General features: G+C 40.5%; 1 protein-coding gene across 1 annotated transcript in view; it reads right to left on the bottom strand.

The window, feature by feature from the left end:
* Positions 1-12,140: 12,140 nt before the first annotated feature.
* The window catches only part of ATP6V0E1 (ATPase H+ transporting V0 subunit e1), a 41,191-nt gene continuing 32,223 nt past the window's right edge, over positions 12,141-21,108 (bottom strand). Inside the window, exons 3-4 of the mRNA XM_077472811.1 lie at positions 17,550-17,665; positions 12,141-13,023 (exon numbers count right to left, since the gene is read on the bottom strand). Of these exons, the coding sequence (XP_077328937.1) occupies positions 17,572-17,665 (94 nt within the window). The 3' untranslated portion in view covers positions 12,141-13,023; positions 17,550-17,571. The remainder of the gene's footprint in view (positions 13,024-17,549; positions 17,666-21,108) is intronic.

Raw genomic sequence — 21,108 nt, 5'->3', positions numbered from 1 at the left:
CAAAGGATTTGTATTTGTGTCCACTGAGTCCCATGATTCACACGGCAGGAACTCCAAAGTTGATCTGCTGTAATCAAGTAACAAGTCTTGCACCACATCTGACTAGCTACTTGTACTGCTTCCATCTTATCCAGTCTAGGCTATGCTGTATTTGAGAACTGCAATAGGCAAATGCCAAATAAACAGGTAGGTATTTACACTGCTTGCATTAAAAATATACATGCAACAATGAATACAAAGCTGCAATATAATTAAAATGTCTTTTATATCTGCATGATGGTCAGCTTTAGGTCATATTCTTACTTTCATACTGTGATATAGCACATAACATGCATTACAATTCTTCTGGAATGGCACCCCCAACGTACAAAGGCAACATACCTGCTTTGTATTGTACCACAATGCACAGTAATGCATTCCAAAAAAAAAAAAAAGGTTTTTATACACATTAGAGTGCTGCCTTATTGCATGACACATTGAGTAATAATGCACTGCAAGCAAATGGACTGAACATGATATCCAGGCTACAGACATCCCAATAGCAGTGCAGCAATGGCAGTCTATTTTTCTCATAGAACAGGTTTCCTTGGTAATAATGCTGAAAGCTGTTCTAGGCAAAAGGCAGACACATAAGTCCAAAGAACGATGAACCTACAGTGCCTTGCAAAAGTATTCACCCGCCCCCTTGGCATTTTTTGTGCTTTGTTGTCTCACAACCTGGAATTAACATGGATTTAATTTACAGAACATGCCCACAACTTTGAAGATGTTTTTTTATTATTATTGTGAAGCAAACAAATAGGACAAAATAACAGAAAAAGTCAATGTGCATAACTATTCACTCCTCTAAAGTCAATACTTTTTAGAGCCACCTTTTGCGACTATCACAGCTCCAAGTCGCTTTGGATAAATCTCTATGAGCTTGCCACATCTTACCACTGGGATTTTGGCCCATTTATCTTTGCAAAACTGCTCCAGCTCCTTCAAGTTTGCGCTTGTGAGCAGCAATCTTTAAGTCTGACCACAGATTTTCCATTGGATTAAGGTCTGGGCTTAGACTAACCCATTCCAAAACATTTACATGTTTCCACTTAAACCACTCAAGTGTTGCTTTAGCAGTGTGTTTGGGGGTCATTGTCCTGCTGGAAGGTGAACCTCTGTCCTAGCCTCAAATTACATAGCGTGGTACAGGTTTTGCTCAAGAATATCCCCATATTTAGCACAATCCATCTTTCCCTCAACTCTGACCAGTTTCCCAGTCCTGACTGCTGAAAAACATACCCCCCCAGCATGATGCTGCCACCACGTTTTACTGCCGGGATGGTGTTCTTTGGGTAATGTGATGGGTTTGCATCAGACATAGCGTTTTCTTTGATGGCCAAAAAAGTTAAATTTTAGTCTCATCAGACCAGAGCAACTTCCTCCGTACATTTTGGGAGTCTCCCACATGCCTTTTCACAAACTCAAAAATGTGGCATTTTGTTTTTTGCTGAAAGTAATGGCTTTCTTCTGGCCACTCTGCCATAAAGCCCAACTCTATGGAGCAATACGGCTTATTGTCATCCTATATCAGTGTTTCTCAATTCCAGTCCTTATGGCCCACTAACAGGTCATGTTTTTAGGATTTCCCTCAGATGAAACAGCTGTGGTAATTACTAAGGCAGTGAAACTGATCAAATCACCTGTGCAAAATAATGGAAAGCCTGAAAACATGACCTGTTAGTGGGCCATGAGGACTGGAATTGAGAAACACTGTCCTATATACAGATACTACAGACTCTGCTGCGGGACTCTGCAGCTCCCCCGGGGTTACCTTAGGTCTCTCTGCACTGCCTCTCTAATTAATGCCTTCCTTGCCCGGTCCATGAGTTTTCGTGTGCGGCCGGCTCTTGGCAGGTTTGCTGTTCTTTCCATTTGGTTATGATATATTTGAGGGTGGTCCTAGGGATCACCAAATATTTTGATATTTTTTCTAAATCTAACACTGAATTGTACTTCAACAACATTGTCCCTTACTTATTTGGAGTGTTCCTTGGTCTTCATGGCAGTGTCCAGTTAGTGGTGCCTCTTGCGTAGGTATTTCAGCCTCTAGGGCCTTTGAAAAAGGTGTGTATATGTAATGACAGATCATGTGACACTTAGATTGTACACAGGTGGACAATTTCACAAATGATGTGACTTCTGAAGGTAATTGGTTGCACCAGAGCCATTTATGGGCTTCATAACAAAAGGGGAGTGAACACATACGCACATGCCAATTCTCAGTTGTTTTTTTTTTGTTTTTTGTTTTTATTTCTGAAAAATAGTTTCATGTATATATTTTTCTAATTTTACTTCACCAACTTAGACTATTGTGTTTTGATCCATCCCATATAATTCAGATAAAAAAAAAAAAATTGAACTAAAGGCTGTAATGTAACCAAATTGGTAAAAAGCCAAGGGAGTGTGAATACTTTTACAAGGCACTGTATCAATCTGCAATAATAGTTAGATGGATTCAGTGTCTAATAATAATGCAGAACAATCAAGTAGTGTACCAGCGTGGCATTGTAGATAGCACTGCCACCCTGTAGCTCTGAAATACTGGATCCAAAACAGCACTACCTACCTACAAGGAGTGTGGTTGAGCCTACCACTATGAATTTACACAGCCATTACAGTGCAGTGACATTAGAATATAATCTATTGAGGAAGTAATTGATATGAATTTTATTACATCAGGTAAAACAAGGTATTTTTCTCCCACACTGCAATGCGTGAAGCGAATAAGTGTTGGCTTGCCTAACCACTTTCAGACCGGACCAATTTGCTGGTCAAAGACCAGACCACTTTTTGCGATTCGGCACTGCGTCGCTTTAACTGACAATTGCGCGGTCGTGCGACGTGGCTCCCAAACAAAATTGACGTCCTTTTTTTCCCACAAATAGAGCTTTCTTTTGGTGGTATTTGATCACCCCTGCGGTTTTTATTTTTTGCGCTATAAACAAAAATAGAGCGACAATTTTGAAAAAACCGCATTATTTTTTACTTTTTGTTATAATAAATATCCCCCAAAAATATATAAAAAAACATTTTTTTTCCCTCAATTTAGGCCAATACGTATTCTTCTACATATTTTTGGTAAAAAAAAAATCGCAATAAGCGATTATGGATTGGTTTGCGCAAAAGTTATAGCGTTTACAAAATAGGGATAGTTTTATAGCATTTTTATTAATCATTTTTTATTATTATTTTTTTTACTAGTAATGGCGGCGATCTTGCGATTTTTATTGTGACTGCGACATTGTCGGGGACCCATCGGACATTTTTGACACATTTTTGGGACCATTGTCATTTATACAGTAATCACTGCTATATAAATGCAGTGATTCCTGTGTAAATGACACTGGCAGTGAAAGGGTTAACCAGTGGGTGGCAGTGTAGGGGTTAAGTGTTCCTAGGGGTGTGTTACTAACTGTGGGGGGGGGGGGGGGGGGGGTTGGGCTTTCATTTAGTGTACACTGATCTCTGCTCCAATCACATGGAGCAGAGATCAGCGTCACTAGTTGCTAGGCAGAATGGGAAAATGTTGTTTATACAGCATTTCCTCCATTCGGCCGCTCCGTGAGACGATCGCGGGGATGCCCGCGGCGATCGAGTCCGCGGGTCCCGCGACCGGACTCACGGGGGTCCCGACCAGCGCGGGAGCGCGCCGCCGGCGGCGCGCTCCCGATGGCACGGCGGCAACTAATATTGGACGTACATGTACGCCAATATGCCTGCCCGTTCCATGCTGTCGACGTACATCGTCGTGCGCTGGTGGGGGAAGTGGTTAATTTAGAAAAAAAAAAAAAAAGGGGGGAAAACAAATAGTCAAGTCCCACATTTAGACCCCTTTCACACAGGGGTGGCATCAGCAGTAAATTGATAGTGTTTTATTCCTGCGCTACCACTGGTGATCTATCAAATGTCAGGGGCTGCTACTACCGGAATGGATCACACCGTATCCACTTAATATGAAACTAAAGATATGTTGGTATTGCGCTGCCCCTATATTAACCACTTTCAGACCAGACCATTTTGCTGGTCAATGACCAGAGGTCTTTTTACAATTTGGCACTGCGCTGCTTTAACTGGTAATTGCACGGTCATGCAATGTTGTAACCAAACAAAATTTGCGTCCTTTTTTTCCCACAAATAGAGCTTTCTTTTAAAAAGGTATTTGACTGACTCTGCGATTCTTATTTTTTTGCGATATAAAACGTAAAAAGACCGCAAATTTTGAAAAAAAAAAAAAAGATATTTTCTACTTTTTGTTATTAGAAAAATCCAATAAACTCAATTTTAGTCATACATTTAGGCCAAAATGTATTCAGCCACATGTCTTTGGTAAAAAAAAAAAGTCAATAATTGTATATTTATTGGTTTGCGCAAAAGTTGTCACATCTACAAACTAAGGTACGTTTTCTGGAATTTACGCAGCTTTTAGTTTACGACTGCCTATCTCATTTCTTGAGATGCTAAAATGGCAGGGCAGTACAAACCCCCCCCCCCAAATGACCCCATTTTGGAAAGTAGACACCCTAAGGAAATTGATAAGAGGCATGTTGAGCCCATTGAATATTAAATTTTTTTGCCTCAAGCGATTGAATGACAAAAAAAAAAGAAATTTTTTTTTTTTTTTTTTTTTTTTACACAAAGTTGTCACTAAATGATATATTGCTCACACATGCCATGGTTATATGTGGAATTGTACCCCAAAATACATTCTGCTGCTTCTCCTAAGTACGGGGATACCACATGTGGTCGACTTTTTGGAAGCCTAGCCGCGTACGGGGCCCCGAAAACCAAGCACCGCCTTCAGGCTTTCTAAGGGCTTAAATTTTTGACTTCACTCCTCACTACCCATTACAGTTTTGAAGGCCATAAAATGCCAAGATGGCACAAAACCCCCACAAATGACCCCATTTTAGAAAGTAGACACCCCAAGCTATTTGCTAAGAGGCATGTTGAGTCCATGGAATATTTTATATTTTGCCACAAGTTGCGGGAATATTACAAATTTTTTTTTTTTTTCTTCACAAAGTTGTCACTAAATGATATATTGCTCACACATGCCATGGGCATATGTGAAATGACACCCCAAAATAAATTATGCTGCTTCTCCTGAGTACGGAGATACCACATGTGTGGGATTTTTTGGGAGCCTAGCCGCATACGGGGCCCTCAAAACCAAGCACTGCCTTCAGGATTTCTAAATTTTTGTAAATTTGTATTTGTACTTGTAAATTTTTGATTTTACTCCTCACTACCTATCGCAGTTTTGAAGGCCATAAAATGCCAAGATGGCACAACCCCCCCCCCCAAATGACCCCATTTTGGAAAGTAGACACCCCTAAATTTAGGGGTACACTAGTGAGACTCACAGGTAAAAAAAAGCACCTCGGCTGTCAGCGACTGTATCAAAACGCTACAAAAACTGTTAGCGATCACAGGGATCAGGCCTGACTCTGCGAACACTGCAGTTATGTGCGTTGTGTTTTGTAAGTGACAGTGATCGATCGATCGATACTGCACTTGGGTGGGCTGGGCTTGGCGGAGGGGCTAAACGCAGGTGCTAGCAGGTATCTGGGCTGATCCCGCTAACAATGCGTTTTGGGAAACCTAAACTGCTAGCGACGCTAATATAGATCTGATCAGATACTATATTACTAAGGGAGGTGTATGCTTTGCGCGTGGGTGTTAGCGGTACTGGCACTAACCTGACGCTGCCTGGGGCAACGCAGACCCTATCTGACCCTCAAACTTATATCACCCGCCGGGTGATCAGGGGGTTAAACCTTTATTAGGTAATAAATGGCGGGTATAAAAATGTATTGTATTGTATAGGTCAATTTTCACATGTGTGGCAATATATAATTCTTAAAGTGCTGACTAATTTTGGGCCAAAGTGTATATAATATATATTTTTTCCAGCGTGCTGGTTCAAAACCCAAAATTTTTAAAATTAAATGAAAATTAAATAAAAATACAATAAACTCAAAGTGCACGCCAATGGCAACAGGTTACAATGTAGCAAACCATATAACTTATTAATCTAAATAGCAATATGCAGTTATTAAAGTATTAATCTAAATGGCAATATGCAGTTATTAAAGTGCGCGTGCAAATAAATTCTTACAGACCTATAGGTGAAGACTAATTGTGATAGCTGGTGGATTAGTCGTGAAAAAAGAATATTAAAGTATATTACGTATACTGTGGTGCCAAACTATAATAAATAAACATATATGAAATATCACGGTGGTAGCATAAACTGGTCTGATAGTGATGCTTTACATAAATTAGTATAAAATTAATAAAAATTAAAATACCATCTACATGAAGCATAAATGTGCTAAAATGATAAAACACAGAAAAATTAAATAAAATTAAAAAATCCAAAAAAACGTGCAAAATTAGTGCAAGAAAATGTGCAAACAATGCAGGCAAATTTTAAACATTGGACGTGATGGAGCAAGTCTCTATTGGGTGGCGGAAAAAACCGCAGGTGCAGAAAAGGAGGGGGGTGATGTTTTCCAACTGTGTTCTTCACATTCGGTGGCTTAAAAGGGTGTTAAAATTATTATGCTCTCACCAGAAGGAGGACCCCATCCGGGGTGGATCAACATTCACAATATTAGCTATTGTGCGGCTCTCTGGCTTCCTTCCACTTTAAAGATTAGGGATCCCTCGTTCCTCCGTGAGTAGCAATAAGCCCCGTTTATATGGAGTAGAGAAGAGGCACAACCATAGTGTGATACCGTTTTTAAAGAATTTTATTGCAGAAAATAGTTAAAAAATTACTCACAAACAACTGGTTTAAAAGTGCGGTGTGTACAGCTTTTAAAATTCCCGCTGTTGCAATCTCCGTCTGAGCTCGAGGTGTACGCTGCCTGGCCACGCCCTGCGCGTTTCGTCACACGGACGTCATCTGGAGGCTCCAGATGACGTCCGTGTGACGAAACGCGCAGGGCGTGGCCAGGCAGCGTACACCTCGAGCTCAGACGGAGATTGCAACAGCGGGAATTTTAAAAGCTGTACACACCGCACTTTTAAACCAGTTGTTTGTGAGTAATTTTTTAACTATTTTCTGCAATAAAATTCTTTAAAAACGGTATCACACTATGGTTGTGCCTCTTCTCTACTCCATATAAACGGGGCTTATTGCTACTCACGGAGGAACGAGGGATCCCTAATCTTTAAAGTGGAAGGAAGCCAGAGAGCCGCACAATAGCTAATATTGTGAATGTTGATCCACCCCGGATGGGGTCCTCCTTCTGGTGAGAGCATAATAATTTTAACACCCTTTTAAGCCACCGAATGTGAAGAACACAGTTGGAAAACATCACCCCCCTCCTTTTCTGCACCTGCGGTTTTTTCCGCCACCCAATAGAGACTTGCTCCATCACGTCCAATGTTTAAAATTTGCCTGCATTGTTTGCACATTTTCTTGCACTAATTTTGCACGTTTTTTTGGATTTTTTAATTTTATTTAATTTTTCTGTGTTTTATCATTTTAGCACATTTATGCTTCATGTAGATGGTATTTTAATTTTTATTAATTTTATACTAATTTATGTAAAGCATCACTATCAGACCAGTTTATGCTACCACCGTGATATTTCATATATGTTTATTTATTATAGTTTGGCACCACAGTATACGTAATATACTTTAATATTCTTTTTTCACGACTAATCCACCAGCTATCACAATTAGTCTTCACCTATAGGTCTGTAAGAATTTATTTGCACGCGCACTTTAATAACTGCATATTGCCATTTAGATTAATACTTTAATAACTGCATATTGCTATTTAGATTAATAAGTTATATGGTTTGCTACATTGTAACCTGTTGCCATTGGCATGCACTTTGAGTTTATTGTATTTTTTTTTAATTTTCATTTAATTTTAAAAATTTTGGGTTTTGAACCAGCACGCTGGAAAAAATATATATTATATACACTTTGGCCCAAAATTAGTCAGCACTTTAAGAATTATATATTGCCACACATGTGAAAATTGACCTATACAATACAATACATTTTTATACACCAACACACTACTAGTCCCCACATATAGGTATAAGCGCCATATCTGTTACCCCCCTTTGTCTTTGCATCGTTCCACCCGTGGGTGGAAATCAATAGAGGCTGCTCTTACCTTTTAACTTTTCTTTTCTTTTCCTTTCTACATTCACTCTTAAGGATCCATAGCGCAACCCACCCCCCAGTTATACAATAAATGGCGGGTGCCCTGAAACTATAAAAAAATAACTAACCAACCAGCGTCAACAGTTATATGGTGATCACTGGTGAAAGGGTTAACTAGGGGGCAATCAGGGGGCTTTATGCGGTAGTATATGGGGGTCCCTGGCGCTATAAAAAGCTGCAGCGAACCTAAATACCTACCTGCCTAACTAGCGTCACCTGTGACACTAATACAGCGATCAGAAAAACAATCGCTTATTAGGCTGGGTTCACACTGGAGCGATGCGGGAACGCCACGAATCCGCGGCGGGTTCCCACATCGCATGCCTCCCGGCGGCAGTTCACACTGCCCTATGCGAACTGCTGGGAGTGTCAGTGAAATGTTAATGACACCCCCAGATCAGTTCGCATATCGCAGTGCGATCTGCAAACTCGGATCACATGGTGTGAACACCCATGCGATCCGATTCTGCTGCGGACCAAAAAAAGGGTCCCGTGCGAGTTTGCGGCGGGTCTGGCGCGAATTCAGCCATACTATCTGTATGGCTGAACTTGAATCGCACAGAGATCGGATGTGATTTGCACTGCAGTGCGGTGCGAATCACATCCGTTCTCATAAACCGCTGCAATGTGAACCCAGCCTTAGTGACACTGGCGACGGGGGGTGATCACGGGGTTAAACCTTTATTGGGGGGGTTAGGGGGGCACATTAGAACTAAAGGGGGCTAACCCTAACTGCCCTAACAGTTATTACAGTCACAAATGACACCAATGCAAAAAAAAAAAAAAATGCAATTGGTGTCACTGTGACTGGGGGTGATTGGGGGGGGTGAGAGTGTGCCTGGCATGTTCTACTGTATTGTGTAGTGTTGGTGCAACTCACCGATCCTCTCTCCTCGGTGCTGGAACGAAAAATACCGACACGGAGGAGAGATTACATGACTTCCTCTGCCTGCGTTTACATTACAGGAGAGGAAGTGATGTCACGCTGCACTTCCATTCGTCAGGAGCGATCGCAAGGGGGTGGCCATGAACGAATGGCCGCCCCCTCATCCCGGATCGCTCCTGAACGGATTCCGACCGCCGCTGGCACCGCGGGGGGGGGGGGGGGGGGCCCTGATCGGGCCCCCCCCCGCGGGAAGGCAGGGACGTACAGGTACGCCCATATGCCTGCCCGTGCCATTCTGTCAACGTACATCGTCGTGCGGCGGTCGGCAACTGGTTAAATAACCCTCCGAGGGTGATAAGTATAATGCCTAGTTACATAAATCAATAGTGTAATATAAAAAAAAAAAAGATAGATAGATCTACTGAATAATATCAAAAAGTGCAAAGTGCTACATTAAATAAAATAAACACGCCACAGAGGTGATAGAATCCAAATAAATAAAGATAGTAAACGCACTACAGAGTCAATTGAAAACCTCCACGGAAACACAACTGCTTCAATTGAGTGCAAAGCCAAAAAAACTGTGACTTGATCATAAAGTGCCAAGTGCGTCTTATAAATGTGCAAATAAGTAAACACTCTCCAGAGGTGATATAAGTGAACCACCCTAATAATAAACAAATGATATACAAGAAAGTAAGAAAGAGTATACCTAGACCAAAAAGAGGGTACCCTCGACTGATCACATGGAAATAAACTTTAGATTATTAATATATATATATATATATATATATATATATATATATATATATATATATTAGTAAACACACTACAGAGCCGGCTGTAACATACGTTATATCAGAATGAATCTGGCCTCTATAGATTAAATATACATATTGCAATCCATCAAAAAGAAAATAAATAAAAAGATATAAATATTCAAGTCCATAAATAAACAACAGTCTCCTTTAAGGGCAAGTGCTTTGTGCAAATTCAACTGAGGTGTGGATCTCCCAGTGCTTAATCCCGCTGTGATCACACAGCAGTGGGCAGTGGCCCCTTACCTATAGCAAGGAGGGATTCGCATAGAGGTATATAGATTTCTTTATATGTCTTCTCTCCTGGTAAATTCGGTCACCTTCTCCTTTAAATTTTATTCTTATTGCTCCAGAGGACCCAATAGATTAATAGAGAGGGAATACCATAGTGTAGTATTTCACAAATAGCATTTATTAAAAAAATGTTTTAAAAATTTTCATACACAGGGTACTCACACATTAATAGATAGAAAAAAGCCTTTTTCTAGTTATCAGCAGAAAGTACATCCAGTGTTTTTTTTTTTTTTTTTTGCATTTTCTCTGCACTTTATCAAAATAGTAATTTTTTTAAGAGACTGTTTTTATTTACTTACCTTTGTTCACTTGAATTTCATTTATTTGGATTCTATCACCTCTGTGGTGTGTTTATTTTATTTAATGTAGCACTTTTTGATATTATTCAGCATACATACATACATACATACAACATATACCAACATATCTTTAGTATCAGCGGTAAAATGCCACTATTTTTAGCGGCGCTTTACCACCAATTTTCACACTATTCGGCCAATAGCGGGGCGCTTTTACCCCCTGCTAGCGGCTGAGAAAGGGTTAAAACCAACGCAAAGCGCTATGCCAGCAGTATAGCCGTGCTGCCCCATTGACTGCAGTGGGCAGGAGCAGTGTTTACATCGCTCCAAAGATGGTGCTAGCTGGACTTTTTTTTACCGCCCTGCCAGCGCACGGCTCCAGTGTGAAAGCCCAGACACAGCAGGTTTCAGGGTGCTTTGCAGGCGCCATTTTCAGCACCTGCAAAGTTCCCCAGTGTGAAAGGGGTCTTAAAGCAAAATTTATGTATAATCTGCAGTGCGCCAATTCTCTATCTCCTCCTGATTTGAGTCAAGACTTCCAGTCTCATACCCAGAACAAAATAGAGTATCTGATCGACGCACAGCAATTCAGAGAAAGCAATGAATACAAAGCTTCCTCTGATTGGCCGAGAAAGGCAGGCTGATAATGTCACAATCTCTGACTCAGCCAACCAGAGGAAGAATTACTAGAATACATTGCTTTCTCTAAATGGCTAAGTGCCAAAATCAGATAGACTATTGTGTTACGGGCACGAGACTGGAAGTCTCGGCTCGCACCCGGAACACAGTGCTGTTTGTAGCCTCAGCTATATACAGTTTATACAGCACATCCAGGGGCCCCACACAAGGGACATAACTTGTGCCAAGCTGGCCCAAACTAACCATGTAAAGTGTATTAAAACCTAGAGTTCAGCTTTGATTCATTAAAATTATATTCATATAAAGTACTATGTGATTAATAAATATTACACCACTCCAAAATCCAAGTCCTATAAAAATGTCATCCGATCAAATATTCATTCAGTGTCTTCTATACTCCTATCTCCATGATTTCCAAGTAAAAAATGCTGTAGAATGTCAACTCTGTACAATGAAGTAAAAATAACACTTGGCATTGTGATCTATCCTATCATTTTGTCTCCCAGTTGGCAGTACCTGGCACATGCAAAAAAGACATTTGGGCATCATTTACATTCATGATGCTGCTGACAGGTCTTCAGTACATAGAAAACATACAGTCAAGCTTTTCATAATATATATATATATATAAAAACTAACATGTCATACTTGCCTCCTCTGTGCAAGGGTTTTCCTCCTCTGCTGGGGTCCCCATTGACACAGACAAAAGGGCTTGGCCCTGCGCCCCCGTCACTGGAATTGATTGACAGCAGCGGGAGCCAATGCCTCCTTGCTGCTAATAAACTATCCAAATGAGGATCCGAGATAGCAGCTGGAGCTGCTGTGTTCAACCCTGTTGATGGAACGATCAGGTTCAGGTAACGTGTATACCCATTTTACTGGCCTATTAAATATTCAGCAAGATGTATACATATGTCATAGGCATACATTTCAATATATATCAGCAACACCAGTGACAAAACACAATAATACTCTTACAACAGATAGAATCTTTTATTCAGCAGGTGCTTCAAAAACACTTTGTTTGATCTCGAAGTCAAACAAGACGCATCAATTTGAAATCTTCAAACACTTGCGTATATATATATATATATATTATACATTTGTTACATTTCAGATCAAACCAGAGTTAATAAAGCATAACATGGAATAGCCCAAATAGCTCCAGGGTCAAGTGACAACCAGTCAGAAAATTTTCTTGCAATAGCCAGCTGACAGACTGTCAAAATTTATATCCGATTGGTTGTCTTGGGCCACCACATGCCCTTTTTGGATGCCCAAGAAATGTGTTTTACAAGTGTTTATCCTCTAGCATACTGACAAGGCAATAGAACAGTATTTGAATACATAGTATAGAAAATATGGAACATATATTCTCCTTTCATAGAAAATACTTTTATTCTTATAAAAATATTCAAATGCTTCGATGGAAAAAAAAAAAAAAAAAAAAAAAAAGCACAAGCTGATCTGTGACAGAGATAAGGCACTAACAGCGTGTACTTTGTTTGAATTTTAGAAAAAGGCATAAGAGACATTTATAGATCTTGTGTTTTGGGGGTGAAATCGTATAAATTACAAAAACCAAGGCAAAATTTTTTTTTTATATATAAACTTCATCACATCGCAGCTTTTCTGCAGCAATATATGCAGGAGGAGATGATCCAATTGGTGACAAAATGACGACCGACATGAAAGAGTTCCATAGAGAAGGTTTCATAAGAAATGAAGGAACCCAGAGCCTCTTAAAGAAGGAACACAGCATCAATTGTAAGGAATGGGTAACAAGTCATTAAAGGGCAAAAGGCAATTTTAATGAAAAAACATTAAGGCACGTCATCCAGGCTTCATTACCCTGAAACACAAAGCAGATATTATTGGTGAGATACAAACAGAACATAAAATACCCATGTCAATACTTTAAAGGATAAGTGTGCCCCAACACTAAAATCTCTACATCTACAGACATCCACGATCTAACACTAACCTATCTATCCCTGTAAAGAAATCAGTATACTTACCTTTTTTGAAGGCGATCTGAACCAATCCCACACTGAGCTGTCAGTGGCCGCTTCGCAGTGGAGGTGGGTGTAGAGGACACAGCCGACAAAAGGAAGCCCTATAGTAATGCCCCGTACACACGTTCCGATTATCGTAAGACCGATCGTTCACATTTTGTTGTATACAACTAAGATTGAATACAACAGTGCAAAATGTGTGTAAGACTTTTGTCGTACGATTCTGGAAAAAAATCTTCTGTCGTGCGTAGCTACGTATTTTAAATGATGTCAAAAAGGTGTGACCTGTGTGTCCTTCTGGTTTATTTTCATGTTTCCGATCATGCGTGGTGTTTGTCTAATGACTTTTATCGGACGCATACTGTACTGACTACATGACTGTCGTACGATGGGCTGTCATTCGACCAAAGTTTTCCTGTTTGTTCCTTCGGATTTAGTTGGACGGACTGTCGTGATCGGCTGTCGAAAGCTGCGTACTAACGATCAGATTATCGAACGATCTGTCCGAAAGCGACTTTTGTGGTCCGATAATCGGAACGTGTGTACGGGGCATAAGTCTATGGGTGACGTCACTGCATTCATTTCACAGCCGTTGTCAGCTGTGACCTCTGCAGACCAGACTGGATCGGCTTCAAAAAAGGTACATATACCAATTTCTTCTTTATAGGGCTAGATAGGTTAGGCTTATAAACATGGATGTCTGTAGATGTAGTGATTTTAGGGTGGACACACATACATATATATATATATATATATATATATAATAGTTATAACAAAAAGTTAGGACCACTTTAATAGAAACTTTTCAACGAATATGTAAATGAAAGGAAAATTGTAAGTGGATATGTTAAATAGTTGTGAACATAAAACATTAGACCCTTTCTAATACAGTTTTAACCATGCAGACACCCTAACAAATGCTATTGCTTAGTTTCAGATATGATTGTCCTCACTTTTTATTTTTTTTTAAATAAAAGTTCTGTTCATGCAGGTCTTTCGGCTAGTGGGGGCGGGGTTACAGGACACATATGCCTGCAGTTCATAGTCTGTTCAACCTGAGGCAAGGTTAGGCTGTTTGCAAAAGGCTGTGATTGGTTTGGGGTGGTTAACCACATAATATAAAACATGCTGTGTGTCTGCATGGTGTCCTGTACCTCAGAATGGCCAGTCAAAAGATTAAAAACTGACCATGCCAACATAGATCAGCTTCTGTGCGTGGTAAATTTAAAGTCAGCAAGAAAGGTGACTGGCAGGATCAACCAAGTACTTAAGATGAAAAGGTTGAAAAAGTTTGCTCTATCATTTTTGCATACTTCTTTCAACACACAGGAACCCTTGAAATAATTCCGCATTTAGGAAACCCCTGCTAAAAATTACTACACTTTCAATGCATGATACATAGATATGAAAAGTGGGAAGAATATTTCTTAAAATTGGGAACTACCACCCCCCTACAGAATTGCTAAAAAGATCAATAGTGTCGGTGGGAACTTAACTGCAAGGCAGATAATGCAAATTTTTTATTTTATAAAACAAACTATGGGAATCATTTTCTTTTTTTTTTTTGTCACACTTATCTAGGTGGATGCAGCATTGGTGCAACGCTGCATCTGTCTCCTGATGGCTCTAACACTGATAAGTGAGCGAACACTGCTGATTGCTCACGGAGCTCTGAGAGCCGAGCAGAGAGCTGGTGACCGTTAGTAAACTTCTCTCTGCTCTGCCCCCCCATGTTCCACGGGGCTGTGGAGGGGTCAGGAGCGGCAAAGCTCAGGCTCTCAGCAGCTTGCCGAGAGCTTGAGCCGGGTACCAGTCCTGGCATGTGGTCGATCTTGCTTGAGCTACGACAGGCTCCAGGACATCAGTCAACAGTGGGCTTCAGCGGAAAATTAGTCACAGGAGTGCAGAACTAACAAGTTTTACCCCCATCATGACGAGGCCATTTTTTGCAACACGGCAACATACAAGCGTATATTGATTGGTTTGTGCAAAAGTTACAGCATCTACAAAAATCTATGGGATAGATTATTGAATTTTTAAAATGTTTTTAATAGTAATGGCAGTGATCAGTGATTTTTAGTGGGACTGCGACACTGAAGCGGGCAAATCTAAAAAAAAAAAAAAGCAACTTTTTTGGGGACCAGGGACTGGGAAGGGGTTATCAGGGGCAAAGGGTTAACTGTGTTCCCTATGAGTGTTTCCTAACTGTGGGGGGGGGGGGGGGGGTGTTTAACTTTAGCCAGATCCATGTTCCTACATAGTAGAAACACAAGAGCTGTCTTTCTTACTAGCAGACCGGCGTTCTGCCTCTCCAACAAATGATCACTGACCCGCTGATAGGCTCCCACTGTGTCCAATCACAGCAAGAGCGAGTCTCCAGCAGCGAGTGTGCCTACCCCAGACCTTGAAAAAGGAATCATGCACAGGTACGTGATTTTGTGCTCAAGGGTCGCAATAAATGTACGTGAGGCAGGCCTTACGTGGTTAAAGAACCCCTGGCAACTTCTGACGGAACCTTAGAATTCTATGGATCGCTGGTTGAGAAACTGATAGTGAATTGACCCCATAGTCTCCAAGAGATCATAACCACATACTTTTTTTTGTTAAAATAACTCCTGTGGTATAAATCTCAAACGTAGTCAATTCACCACTTACAGAATGCATTAAAAATATTTAAGTTTTACAATATCATGTACATTTGTTATTTTTAACATGCTAACACTGCACCAGAGGAAGCTAGTTCTTTAAATGAAGGCACACAAATATTATGAATCTGAAAACATTCTAGAATGCCTTCATTCCCAGAACAATCTTCCCCTGGTAAAATGTTACAATTTATTTTCATTCCCAAGCTCAGGACAGAACATTTCCACACTGATACATTGTATACTTTTACCTTACTGGCCAATGCAGAGTTCTCCTCATTGTAAATATAATATAATATAATTATATCCACACACTTTTTTGGGGGGGCGGTATTTACCTCACATTTGAGATTTTACTTTGATCAAATGACTATTGCATTTTATATTTCTGAAAAAGGAGTAACATGACCTTCATAAAGCATGAATCTGTTGCAGTGGGTCAGCAAACTTTTTCCACTTAAAATGGATGTAAACCAAAAAATTTTTTGGGATGTCATAATGTAGAGCAGGGATATGCAATCAGCAGACCTCCAGCTGTTGCAAAACTACAAGTCCCATCATGCCTTTGCCTCTGGGGGTCATGCTTGTGGATGTCACAGTCTTGTTATGCCTCATGGGACTTGTAGTTCTGCAACAGCTGGAGGTCTGCTAATTGCATATCCCTGCTCTACATTATGAGGTACACCAACTAAAATTTCAGCCAAAACTACCAGGAAAATTGTTCGGGATGCAAAGAAAAACCCACAAATAATTCAGGTGAAATACAGGACTCTCTGAAGACATGTGGTGTGGCTGTTTCAAGATGCACAATAAGGAGGCACTTGAAGAAAGATGGACTGCATAGTTGAGTCGCCAGAAGAAAGCCATTACTACGTAAATGCCACAAAGTATCCTGCTTACAATATGCCAAACAGCACAGAGACGAGCCTCAAACCTTCTGGCACAAAGTCATTTCGAGTGATGAGACCAAAATGGCACAGGCAATTTGGTCAAAATTGATGGCAATATGAATGCAGTATGTTATCAAAAAAATGCTTGATGAACATTTTGCATTCATCAGTCAGAAAGATGCGCATGGGATGTACTTTGACAGTCCAACATGACAACGATCCAAAACACAAGGCCAAGTAAACCTGTCGTCATTGGCTACAGCAGAATAAAGTGAAGGTTCTGGAGTGGCCTTCTCAGTCTCCTGACCTCAATATCATTGAGCCACTCTGGGGAGATCTCAAATTTGCAGTTCATGCAACACAGCTCAAGAATTTACAGGAACTGGAGGCTTTTTGCCAAGAGGAATGGGCAGCTTTACCACCTGAGAAAATAAAGAGCCTCATCCACAAATACCACAAAGAGACTTCAAGCTGTCATTGATGTTAAAGAGGACAATGCACATTAAGAACTGGGGTATGTAAACTTTTGATCAGGGTCATTTGGGTAGCTTCTGTTGCCATTATGACTTAAAAAGAATAAACAGTTGATAATAAATGGCTTCAGTCAAACACTAACAAGTGAAAAAATGATTTTGCGTTATTTATATTCTCTGAAAAATGAGCAAGAAATCATAAATTCTGCCAGGATATGTAAACGAATAAATATATCTATATTCTCTATCTACATTTTAAAATACACTATAACTACATAACTAGCCGGCTTCAAGTTTAAGTTTTCTAAAGAGACTAGATTCCATTCAGTTTTTTTTTTTTTTTTTTTTTTTTTACCTGGGCTCACAGGAAAAGAGATTTAAGGCCAGTGGCTTTTCAAGTAATAAATGACTTCTGTAGATAACTGTGGTCCAAACAAAGGATTAACCTGAGCCAATATTGCAATGAGCCAGCTGCATGTAAAAGAAAAACATGTTAGATATGAAATGAAATCCAACATTACCAGCAAAAAGCTTTTAAAAATGGAAACAAAGACATAAAAAAGGTGGCATCCTTAAAGAGGAACTGCAGTCTGCTCACATAATCTGTAATAAAAACATCTTTGCCATTCTGAAATTTCCTTCCAACCACTTTGCATATTATCTGTCTGCAACCATTTTAACTGTGGGCAGCTGAAGCAGCTGCCTGTTCACTTCTGGATTTACACACAGAGGCATACCTTTAGCTCTGCAGCTCTCATTGCCCCTCTTATGATTAATCCCCCCTCCCTGGCAAATGCGAGAGCTGTGTATGATGTCATAAGCCTAGGCTTTTTACCAGACAAGAACAGGAAGTGGGCTGTATGAGGTATTTACTGGCAGGAAAATACAATACATACATTATATATACATACATTATATATATATATATATATATATATATATATATATATATATATATATATATATATATATATATATATATATATATATATATTATTCCCCCAATGTTAAACCAAGGGCAGAAGATTTAATAGATGGAAAGTTGAAAAAAAATTACTGAAGTTCTACTTCAAGATTATACAATTTATGTTGCTGCCCACCCACATCTATCCAATCACATAATTTAGTCTGAGAGGCTACTAGCCAAGTACCATGAACTTACATGTCATATGGGATAGGGAATATAGTCCTTTTTACTGTAAAGTATAGGGGATCGCAAACTTTTTAAAACCATAAGAAGTTATTGCGCAACCCTGTCAGTTTATAAAGACTTCAAAACCAGAGCTCCAATACTCACCTCTGACAGCCTAGGTCTCCTACCTTCTCCTGATCCAGCACTGCAGCCTCTGTCAAGTTGGTCATAAAATAGAATTTCATTAGAAATTTTTCATTGTAGTTATGTCCATTCAATTTTTCTAACCGTTAGCGGGGTGAAAATCAATTAAGACTGTATTTTGCAAGAAAATTTGAAGGAGCAGAATGGAAAATCTCTTGAAAGAATGAACAAATTTCTAACAATCTGTTTTTCGTTCAGGAAAGTCCATTCATCCCAAAATTGAATGTTAAAAGCAAACAAGATGGTGAAGTCATCAAAATGTAGTACTGAGTTTTCATATGAACGTTCATTCAAAGGTATACAAAAGCATGGCCAGATTCAGTATTAAACACTTCAAGTGTCAGATGTCTGCTCCCCCCTTTCCATTCAACCCTCGGACTTTGATATCACTACCAGACTCCAAAGAGCACGACTCAGAGGACACTCACAGAAGTGCTGAATGCTGAAGTTATTGACAGAGGCTGCAGCCCTGGAAAGCAGGGAAAGGGCCAAGTATAAGCCCTTTTTAGCAGGACACAATTTTGGTTATTTTGATTGCAAGTGGACATGTTTTCTAGGGTAACCGAGTTACTATGGAGGCTGGGATTGCTAGCCTTTGCTATTGAAAATTATAGCTGGACAACTGTCATGCTGAGCCTTATTGAAGTATAAAACAATAAGAAAAAGCAAGTGTCTCACATGGGCAATATACATAGAACCAAATAATGATCCAATTGCTTTAATACTGAGGCACACCTGTAACAAGTATGCAGATTGGGAGTTCGTATAACTGACTAACCTGCAGATATTGAAGCCAGGGACAGCCAAGCAACTTGGTATTTTAACAGTAGGTTACCGATGGCAGCCAACATACCTCAGTACATGATTTCTTTAAAACCAATCTGTCAAAAATTCCACCAACCCCCCCCCCCCCCCCCAATAATCTTGACTAGGAATCTAGATTGGCCTAGGAACAGCTAAGCTCTTAAAGCTGAAAAATGTTAAGGACATCGCACTGGGGGGGGGGGGAGAAATGCAGCGTAGGTTTGCCACTGACTGACTTTCTGAAAAGTTTTAGGGTCTACTGCATCACACTGGGACACCCAGCAGCACCGACATGGATGCTAGATTCCCATCATATTTTGGGACACTGAGGGGAATGCGGCGGGTATAAATGGCAGGCACCTGGATGTGCACATACCTGCACCAATCTCCCAAAACCTCCCATCACAGCCAAGTCTCAGGCTGATCTAAGGCAGGCATGATGCCAACGTTTATATATCCCCTTCTTACATTCTGCACACTTCTATAGGCCAGCAAGACTGCCTAATAATAATGGGAGCGTGGTAGTGTATGGGAGTTGGGTTCAGAGGCAAGTTCCTACACTGAAGGGTTCAAGATTTATCCGTCAAATAAAAAAAAAGCTACAAGAAACCACCTTGTGATTACTGGAGGTTGCTACGTCTCCAACTGCAGGCACCTTTAAGTGCTTGCAGCAAGAGACAGAGGTTTGCCACCCATCCCTCCTGTGACCGTATGTCTCCATGTCAAGCAGAATATCAGAACCAGCTACCAGAGGTCCTATGCATTAAGGTGAAAAAAACAGCCCCCCAGCTTTACTCACCTGAGCCCGTTTGTTTCCATGCCAGAGACGCACTCACCCGCTCTGCCCGTCTCAGCTCGATTGGATAGAGCAATAGCAGCACAGCCGTTTGCTCCCACTGCTGTCAATCAAATCCAATGACGTGGGCATAGTTGCCAAGTCTGGCATTCTGTGTCTATGGACGCAAATGCTGGACTCAGGAGAAGCACTCTCCTTGGGTGGTCCCTGTGTGAGCGGCTCCCAGGTAGTTTCCCAATGCAGGGAGGAGCCACGAGTGCTGTTAGGGGACCCCAGAAGACGAGGATCAGGGCCACTCTTTGCAAAATGAACTTCACAGTTGAGGCAAGTATGTTTAAACACCCCCCCCCCCCCCCCCCACACACACACACACACACACACACACACACACCCCATGAGGGTTTAGTAACCCTGTAAGCTTACAATTGGCAGTTAGTGTAGGTGGCATAGTAAAGGCACAACTAAGCCCGGATTCACTCTGTTGAGGTGCGGGATGCCACATGTAATTCGCACAGAAAATCGCAGCACACTCCTTTGCCAATTTCATGTGGTTTCTCTGGGGTGTGAATCATGGTTCAGTATGGCTCAAATTGCACCACATTTGCATCAACCTGGTGCAGGACCCTTTTTTTGTCTGCACCAGAATTAGATAACATGGGTGGTCTTACCTATGCAATCCAATTCTGAATTGCGCTGCATTTTGCAAACCGATTGCGGGGTGTCATTAACATATGCTCTGCAATCTGTTCACATAGACGAGTTTTAATTCCAAATCCGCAGCAAATTTGCACCGCATCCAGTATGTACCCAGGCTAAGTGACAAGTCCATGCATACAGAAGCCAGAATCTTCAAGAAAAAAAAAGAAAAAAGCATCCCTGCTCTCATTTTAAATACAGACAAATGATCTGCAATTTATTGTTAAAAAAATTAAAACAAATACAAGCAGAGAATTTATAAATGGAAAGGGTTAGAAAGGT

This window comes from Lithobates pipiens, unplaced genomic scaffold (genome assembly GCF_037356315.1).
Source record: "Lithobates pipiens isolate NorthernLeopardFrog02 unplaced genomic scaffold, aLitPip1_a1.2 Scaffold_8, whole genome shotgun sequence".
Classification (NCBI taxonomy): domain Eukaryota; kingdom Metazoa; phylum Chordata; class Amphibia; order Anura; family Ranidae; genus Lithobates; species Lithobates pipiens.
This window is presented reverse-complemented; position numbering and strand designations above follow the sequence as displayed.